At 38.2% G+C, this 9,522-nt stretch overlaps 1 protein-coding gene across 1 annotated transcript in view; it reads left to right on the top strand.

Moving 5' to 3' along the window:
- Positions 1–9,522, top strand: part of LOC104166278 (trifunctional purine biosynthetic protein adenosine-3) — a 14,022-nt gene that overhangs the window by 2,678 nt on the left and 1,822 nt on the right. The window contains exons 2-9 of the mRNA XM_009706152.1: positions 1,577–1,672; positions 2,408–2,582; positions 3,256–3,367; positions 4,631–4,699; positions 6,577–6,702; positions 7,567–7,654; positions 8,068–8,153; positions 8,740–8,908. Of these exons, the coding sequence (XP_009704454.1) occupies positions 1,577–1,672; positions 2,408–2,582; positions 3,256–3,367; positions 4,631–4,699; positions 6,577–6,702; positions 7,567–7,654; positions 8,068–8,153; positions 8,740–8,908 (921 nt within the window). The remainder of the gene's footprint in view (positions 1–1,576; positions 1,673–2,407; positions 2,583–3,255; positions 3,368–4,630; positions 4,700–6,576; positions 6,703–7,566; positions 7,655–8,067; positions 8,154–8,739; positions 8,909–9,522) is intronic.

Raw genomic sequence — 9,522 nt, 5'->3', positions numbered from 1 at the left:
TCCCCTTCACATGGATTAATCTCGTGGGGAATAGGGATCATCCTCCTTCAGTTGCCCACCAGAGCTCCCACTCTTTGGTCAGGATCTGCTGTTCTCCAGCTGCTTTCACAACAGCCCCATGGGACTGAAAGACAATATTGACCTTTATGTTAATCAGTACTTTAAATCCAAGTGTGTTATGCTTTTGTTTTTGCTCTCTTGTGAGCCAGAAGTCAATTGGCATAAATTGCACATGGAAGTCAAAGGCCTTTGCTTCTCCTTACTTACAAATGTTGGTGGAACAAAATAATTGAATTGTTAAATAGGTATCAAGGAGGTAATTTTTATTAGTCTGTTTTTTTCCTCTACTCTACCCAAGTAGGGTAAATCTATATCCAAAATGTAGGTTTCAGACAATTGCTTTTATGCCATCTCTTAGACCGAAATAGCTGCTTCTCTCGTGGGAGCAAGCAATTTATTCTTACAGGATGGCAGAGGTGCAGTGAGTACCGACACATCGTGTCCATTTGTCCAGCAAAAGCTGCTGTATCCCTCCCTCTCCTTTCTCTCTCGTCACTTCCCTGGAAATGAGCTGGAAGAGACCGTCAGCTCGTGGCCTGCTTGCCGGTACAGTCACTAACGGGAGATCACAGACAAAACTTAAAGCTAAGTAGTCCAGCTGCAAGGAGCGTCAGTGCTATGCTGGACCGTGCTCCCTGTGCCAGCATCGTGCCTTGATGTGTTAGGGCCAGCCAGTCCATGCCGAGCCACGCTCACCCCTTTTTTTGTCTCTCTCCAGGTTCGTGTTCCCATCCTCTGTGGACCTTGGCTTTATTTATTCTTGATAAAAGCAGTGGAATTGCATTGCCTTTGCGTAAATTTTGTATCAGGAGAGTTAACATTATTATCTCTCGTGCAAGCTTTTTCTTTTGTTTACAGAGTTTTTGGCATTCCAAGTATCATCATATTAAATGTTTGTTTATGGAAAGGTAACGGTTGTAAAAATCTAAGACCAGATATCCTTACCCATAATTACAGCATCTGCCGTTACTAAGTCCAGCCTAATGTAAGAAAAAATGTTCAGTTTCCCCAAAAGAAAAGAAAGCAGTTGTAATCCCACCACTTGTTCCTGTCCCCTACACTGTGCTGGCACAAACGTGTAAAGCTTCATGGGGATCCTACTCAGGGAGGAGACTGGCTGAAAAATATATGGGTTTTTTTTTTTGCTTGTGAGTTATTTTTCACTTACTCTTTGCAATGCTTCTAGTGCTGGCAAACAGGATCTTCCTAGAGATGAGACCAGCTTGCTGTATGGCAGTATGGGGGAACCCAAAACTTTCTTTCTCACCTTCAAGAGCAAGGTGAATTGACAAGGCATGTCAAACCGCAGCTTTTGCTTGGGATTTGGTGGTGTATTTTGGTCGAAGGCTTGCATGTAAGTGTATATATTAGTGTATGCCTCACTCTTCCAGACCCACAGTGACCTGCCGTTCAAGAATGTGAGACCGGTGAAAATCCTGCTTCAGTGTTATGTGATAAATAAGTGCTAAGCAACAGTAATGAATGCAGTCTAACCGCCCTTTTGTATCTTTGACAGCTGTTTCAGTCAGCAATCACGCTGCGCTTGCGCAGTTCTGCAGAGATCAGGAGATCAGACTGGTTGTGGTTGGTCCAGAGGTTCCTCTTGCTGCTGGTAAGAGAAAGCAAGCTAAGAATCATAACCTTCATAATTGAGGGGAAAAAAAGTAAATTTTAGTCCCCATCTTCTGTGCACCACTCAACAGTATCTGAGTGTCTTCAGTAGGAATGGAAACAGATCCTCCATGGCAGTTTCCCTGAAATTCAGGGTTGTGCTGTGATGAAAATGAATTTCTGAAGGGTATTGTGTGAGAAATGTAACAGCTAAAATATCCTTAAATGTTCAGTTTCTTTTTAAGCGCTTGGGTTTAGTAAAAGAGATATCAAATTGTTTCCATATAGGAACCTTAACTACTGTTTTGATTTTCCTATGGAGTTTTCATTTTTTGAAATAATAATAATTTGAGACTTGGTGAAAAAAACCCAAGCATTTATAAACATGCTGATAATTTTTCTGTTTTAACCTTTTACATGATCAACAATTGTAATCTTCACAAAAGACTAATGTCCACATTTTAGCTAAAGGCTATAATAAAACAAGGGGGGATTGTCACCTCTTACCAAATGCAGCAGATCTTCTTAGCCCCAGATGTGACAGGGTTACCTGCTCCTGATTACAGTGAAGAACACATCTAAGACCCATCTGGTAAAACAGGCACTGGATAGATACATATGACTTATTATTCCTGACATACTTGTTCCAACGAATCAGTGCATCTGTACACTTGGACTACCCGACTCCTATAAATCATCTGGTGATTTATAAAAGTTTTTGTGTTGTCATTTTTAGGAATTGTTGATGACTTGACAGCAGCTGGAGTAAGGTGTTTTGGTCCGACAGCAAAGGCAGCTCAGCTGGAGTCCAGTAAGAGCTTTACCAAAGCCTTTTTGGATCGTCATGAGATCCCAACTGCGAGATGGAAATCTTTTACTGATCCTAAAGCAGCATGCAGCTTTATTAACAGGTGAAATTCTTGTCATTTTAGAAATACTTTTTTACAGCAATGTACAGTGTGCTAGGTATCCAAAGCAAACAATCCAGTTGTTACTAATGTATCAATACTTTTGGCTGTGAAAAAACATCTGTAAAGGTTTTAAAGGACACTAACACACTGCAATAATTCTGATAATTAAATGGTTCTTATTTACTACTCTAAAATTAAAATAAAGTTCAGTGTTAAGTTTACAGAAGACGACAGGACAAGCTTTTTTTTCAAATTGCCTACTGTGGAAACCCAGCTTGCAGTCTGATAGTCCTATGTTCTGCCTTCTTTGTGCCTTTTCTCCACAAATATAAATTCTGCATTGGAGACTTACTCAGCAAATGATGATCTACCCCTCAGAATACAGTCCAGGTGACCCAAAAATGATACAACAGCAATTTATTAAAAGGAAAGCAACCTTTGAGAACAGTAATGAAATTCAGTGGTGGGGAAAAACCAGGAAGCAGAAATCCTTCACAGGCATAGCATGACGAGAGAAACCTGGGTTTTATTTCTGTGTTATTCAATAAAGTAAAATGGTTACTGTGAAAACTGATAAGTATTTTGATCTTTCGACTATTGAAATGCTCAAAATGCCTACAAAATATATTTGGCAGAGTGTTTACTACTGAATCTCTCTTCTCTGTCTTTGAAGTGCAAACTTCCCTGCTTTAGTTGTAAAAGCTAGTGGCCTGGCAGCTGGCAAAGGAGTAATTGTGGCTTCAAACAAGGAAGAAGCCTGCAAAGCTGTTACTGAAATCATGCAGGTGAGTAGAAATGTCATGCACTAATTGGAGGAGTTCTCTCACAAAGTAAGTTGTTAACTATCGCAGAGTCTCAAAGATATTCTTTATTTCTATGTAATAGGAACTTGGCTAAGAGACATCAAATCTTTTGCCCATTATCTGGACAGCTATGAAGCTCTGTTGTATTTATCGCTTGAGACAGGGTACTCTTTTTAGGCATAGTTCCTGTAGGCCAAAATAAAATCATTTTTAATGAAAACCCACACTTATTTCCGTATGGATTTCCTTAATTTTTTTCTTTTACCATTCGAGACTGCTGCAATCAAACAGGTGCTAGAGTGCTGTAATATGAACACTGTGATTGAGCTGGATCTTGGCAAGCAACATCAGCTTTAGGACTGCAGTCGCACAGCACTTAAATGTGTAGGAAAATTCCAGTGGAATTGTTTCAAATTAAGTACACATTTAGGTAGGATATTCAACAAATATATTAGGACCATCAAAATCTGAAGAGAAGCAAAATGAAGCAATTTGATCTGAACAGTTAGGAACATAGAGCTGGAAAAGAAGAGGCATTCAGGTCAGGTCCTCAGCTGGTGTCAGCAGCACAGCATCTTACAATTCAGTGGAGCTATGCTGATTCATAGGAGACATTATCTGACACACTTTTATTTCAAGAGTCAGAATATAGGGTCTGCACTCACATTTTGTTGTGTGTGTTTGGTTATTGGGCAAATATATGTCTTAAGATGTGGCCCAATGTCTTGAGGGAAAAAAAAAACATGTTAGAGAGTCTTACAGACCTACAAAATTATCTTGTCAGTGAGGGTTGGTTGTTCTTAATTGCCTAAATATGCAGTCAGTGTTGAAACATTGCATTGGAATATGAAAATATTACCCCCTTCCAATGTATTCTATAGAATTGCACTTTCTTACAAAGTAGGAGTTCAGACTGTCAATGACTTGACAGTCATTTCTGTTAGTCTCAGTATCATGGGTGCAAACTTCAGAAGGCAGAGCATGAGGAATTGCTCAGTAAGTCATAAATATCGTCTGCAATTTAAGAATGAATATTCAAGCATAAAATCTGCATTTATTTAAGAACAAACAGAAAAGAGGAGCAAAGATTTTACCATTGGTGACATACCCAGGCTGGAGAATGCATTAATAGTCTCAAAACTGTGCTGCATTTTTCTTGCTATATTAAAAATATTTTTTCTTGTTGCATTTTGAATAGTTTAAAATAACTGAAACAGAACTAAAGAGATTTTGTTTTTACTGTAGGATAAGACTTTTGGCACAGCTGGGGAAACTGTTGTTGTTGAAGAACTTCTTGAAGGAGAAGAAATTTCTGTAAGTGTGCATCTCACTGTAATACTTTGATTATACCTGTTCTAAACTATTTAGGAAACACTATGTAAGTACCTACAGCAGGGTTGTGTAGGATTTTATTACTTAAATTAAAAACATTTGCCTGTTTATAAATAAAATTCTATTAATTAAAGACAGCTGTGTTAAGAGCTGAACTTCCTGCATTCTGTTAAAATAATTCAAATTAAATAAAAATAACTCAAACAGTAATCAACTGTTGCTCATGGAAAAAAAAATCAAACCTTAAAAATTCTGAGTGTCATTGAGTGCACAGTTCTGTGTTACGATTCCTCTGACAGCAAAGCCAGTATAAGATGTCCCTTCCCTTCTACATTGCTACTTCTTCACTGCTGTTTGCCTTTGATTCACTTATACTAGTTACCTGTTCGTGAAGCCGCAACCTAAAGACCTTTTTTTTTTTCAAAGAAATAAACACCACCACCTTGCATGTTTTCTGTGTTCTGATTTTGAGCCCAGTGCCATTTGAATCAATACAAGTAACAGGATGGTGAAGAGCAGAGCAAGGCAAGGAGATATTGCGTAGGTTATAGGAGGCAAGGAGGTATCGCCTGGATATCATTGCCAGTGGTACTGCAATGTGGAAGTGCCCCTGAGGACAAAGGACCTGGAACTAAAGGCTGTTGCATGTTTTGAGAGTGTTGATTTACTCTGCAGATGTAGAGGGAAGTTTTCCTTCATTTTAAGCTGATTCAGCTCCTTCGTTTAAAAAAAGTATATCTGATTTAATTAGCAGAGTGTGAAAGAGAAAAGGAGAATTAGAGCCTAGGTTTTGAGGTGGCAGGGCAACTTGACACCAGCATCAGGCAAAGTAGAGCAGCCAAGTACCAGCTCAGGTTCCCAAGTCCTGGAGCTGGAATTGACCTATGCTGGATGTCGTGAACATTCATCTTGGAGGCAGTGGTATTTATAAAGTAAGTGATCATCTCCAACTGCTGCCAGTCTTTGCATAGTCTGGTTTCCTGACTGATACAAAGAAATTAGATGTGCAGATATTGGTCATCCTTGCTCCTTCCTGGTTGGCTTGATCTTTTTAGGATCTTCCTTCTCTGGTGGAAAATATCTAGTGCTCTTAATTAGTCCTTAGAATACTAGCAGACTTACTGTAATATAACACAATAATATAAACATGCAATTTAAAGTTGGGGTTTTTTTGTATGATGACTGGCAACAATGAAGAAAATGTACTGTTTGTCTTGCCTGTCAAAATAATTCACCTTCCATAAATGACTGTAGTTTTTAATATATTAATATTTCAGCATTTTGGGGTTTTGTTGGGGAATCCTTGCTTGTTTTTTAATTAGCATTATAAAATGGTTTTGAGTTCTGCTAGCAGTAGTCCAGACAGTGAACATCATCATCCAGTTACAGAAGATGCCATCAGGCTTGTTATTATGAGGATACTGAGGATAAAAGTAATTTATAAATAATTCAAAAGTAAATATTTTTATCAACAAGGAAAAGGAAATTTTGAAAGGAATGTAATGCCTTCCTTCCGGGGCAGGGAGGAGGAAGGGGGAGGGAAGAAGTAGTTTCCATCGTGGAGTATTTAATTTTTTTTTTTTTAACCTTTTGAGTATTTCTTTTCAGCAGAACTACTGATGTTAGAATTTTTTGTATGTTATATTAAAGGTGATTTCTGTAGGAAAGTCATACAAAATGAGGCACTGCTTCCTGAGGGAAAGGGAAGTATTTAGAATACTGTAGATTGTTTTATCAGGGAGGCAGAATTTATACTCTTAAGAATCCATTTGCAACACTGAAAATCAAATATATTTGCAGGTTTTGTGCTTTAATTTTAATCATACACTGTAGTTTTAATTGTTCTCCTTGTTTTCTAGTGCTTATGTTTCACTGATGGCGTCACAATTGCTCCCATGCCTCCAGCCCAGGACCACAAGCGATTAATGGATGGAGATGAAGGCCCTAACACTGGAGGGATGGGAGCTTATTCCCCAGCACCTCAGGTAAAAATGTATTGATAAGGAGATGTTTCACTACTCCAGCTGCACTACAGCTGTAGTATTGAAAGCATGTGTCAATTTTTAGTTCCACCATGATGAACAGGAGAGAGTGGGCTCTTGTGGATGGTAAGACAGACATAGTCAAGTAAAGTCCATACCTTAATAAATTTGTTCTCTAAAGAGGAGGATGTTTCTACTGAATTACTTTTAATTATAAAGGTGGAAGTGGTGTTATTTCTGCAATCTTCTATTTTGATCTGGTTTTTTAAGTGTTATGATCGTTAGAACCAAGTGCTTAAAACCACATTTTTATCTTATGCTGAACTAAGCTAATGACAAATTTTTGCTATGGCTTAAGGTCGTTTGGTTTCTGTTTGGCAAGGAGCTTCTGTTTGCAAAAGGACTTACTTTGCTTTCTCTTCACCTGTGTCATGGCCAGAGATTTTTCTTTTTTATTAAGAAAAGTGGGGCTTGTTCCTCTGTAAATCTATTAGTTTTGTTTATTGAATAAAATTTGATCATTGATGACTGTACTCTTCCAACTGTGATTTATCTTTGGGAGGCCTTATCTAAATTCCAATATGTCTATGCAAATGGTTTGTTCCAGTGAAGCCAGTGGGATTGCTTGTACATGTAGATCTAAGCATGGAAAAGTGTCTGAAGAAATGCAAATGGTTGTTTTAATGCCATGGTATGTTCTCTGAGGAGAGAGAAAAAAATACTAGCTTTCTGTTGTATGAGATGTTTTGGAGCGAGCGAGAGACCATCCATGTGTTCTGCTTAGCTCTTAAAAACGTTAGCCAGCACAGTAGGAAAAATTGTGCACTCCCTTTTTACAAACACTGTTTTCTAAACTTGTTTTATTAGATTTCTGAAGATTTACTGCAGAAAATAAGAGATACTGTTCTTCAGAAAACTGTTGATGGCATGAGGAAAGAAGGTGTCCCCTATTTTGGTATGTACAAAAGTTTGGGTGTTTTAATCATAAGGAGAAAGACTTTTTATTTTTAATTTCTCCTCTTTATAGGCCTAACTCAGACTGTAAGTTAAGGAATATAACTTTCATTTATTTGGAAACTGGGTTTGGTATCAGTGGCTTGATTTAGAGTCCATTGAAATCAATGGATATAATTTCATTAATGATGGATAATCATCAAGTAAGGAAGAACAGAAAGGAAAACATTTGAAAATAAGCTACAAAATTGTAACCACAACTATTTCTGCCTAATTTATTTTTAACATTTCTCAAGTGTTAACATCCTACCTTTAAATGAGCACAGGTGGCATCCTTTTTAACACTATTATGAATAGATTCAAAACAACCTCTGTGGTTGCTTAGATAGCTTTTAATATATTTTTTTATTGTAGGCGTGCTTTATGCTGGATTAATGCTTACCAAAGATGGACCTAAAGTTCTTGAGTTTAACTGCAGATTTGGTGACCCAGAATGTCAGGTGGGTTATTTTGTAGGTAGATACAGTTTGGCATTATGGGAGGAGGAAAGTCTGTTACCATTGACCATTATTCTTAACTAACTTTTGGATTAATAATTAGCTAATTGCACTGAGATTTAAAATATTCGGTTTGTTTATCCAAGACAGAAGATCTGTTATGAAATTGTTCTATTCCAGAAAAGATTTCAGCAGGTTATACTCAAATATGGGCTTTACAAGGGTAAGCTTGAGTGAAACTCAGCACTTTCCTGTCTTTTCTGGAATGGAGTTGGACTTTTTTTTTTACTTTATTAAAGAAGTGAGCACTTCTTCGTTTCTGTTCTTCAGAGCAAACAGCATTCTTTGGCCTCTACCTTTTCCCCTCCATATGTAGTGGTTCTTTTACCCGTAGAAATTATCTTCAAGAAAGAGTATTTTTAAAGGTACACGGATTATGCACAGTATGTATATATGTGTGAAAATACAGTATATGAACATACTTATTTAATGCTATTTTTACAGTTGCATTAGTATTTTTAAAAGCTCAGTGAAGAAAATGTAACAATGTACTTTGTTTTCTTTAATTTGCTGATCTGTATTTTTGTAGGTAATTCTTCCACTGTTGAAAAGTGATTTGTATGAAGTTATGCAAGCGGTTATCAATAAAAAGTTGTCTAGTTCCATGCCAGTTTGGTTTGAAGACAGTGCAGCTGTGACGGTGGTAATGGCTAGCGAGGGGTATCCAGGAACATATCCCAAGGGTTTGGAAATAACAGGTAAATATAGCAGGAGAAACTGCAGAAGGCTGATTTCTCTCCTGCACTCTCTCCATTCTCTCTTTTGCCAGATGAAGGTGAATCAATGTAACTCAGATTCATAGAGACTGTAGATCTTGTCATTATGGGTCAGCAAGAGATGACTGAATTTTCACACATAGAACCATGGAATGCTTTGGGTTGGAAGGGACCTTTATTAAGGGTCATCTAGGCGAACCCCCCTGCAACGAGCAGGGACATCTTCAACTCGATCAGGTTGCTCAGAGCCCCGTCCTGCCTGTCCTTGAATATTTCCAGGGATGGGGCATCTACCACCTCTCTGAGCGACCTGTGCCAGTGTTTCCCCACCCTTATTGAGAAAAATGTCTTTCTTATATCTAGTCTAAATCTACCTTCCTTTAGTTTAAAACCATTACCCCTTGTCCTGTTGCTATAGGCCTTGCTAAAAAGTCCCTCCCCATCTTTCTTATAAGCCCACTTTAGGTACTGGAAGGCTGCTCTAAGGTCTCCCCAGAGCCTTCTCTTCTCCAGGCTGAACAACCCCAACTCTCTCAGCCTGTCCTCACAGCAGAGGTGCTCCAGCCCTCAGATCATCTTCGTGGCCTCCTCTGGAC

This window comes from Cariama cristata, unplaced genomic scaffold (genome assembly GCF_000690535.1).
Source record: "Cariama cristata isolate BGI_N322 unplaced genomic scaffold, ASM69053v1 scaffold18538, whole genome shotgun sequence".
NCBI lineage: Eukaryota > Metazoa > Chordata > Aves > Cariamiformes > Cariamidae > Cariama > Cariama cristata.
Note: the sequence above shows the minus strand (reverse complement) of the source record. Positions and strands in the feature narration are given on the sequence as shown.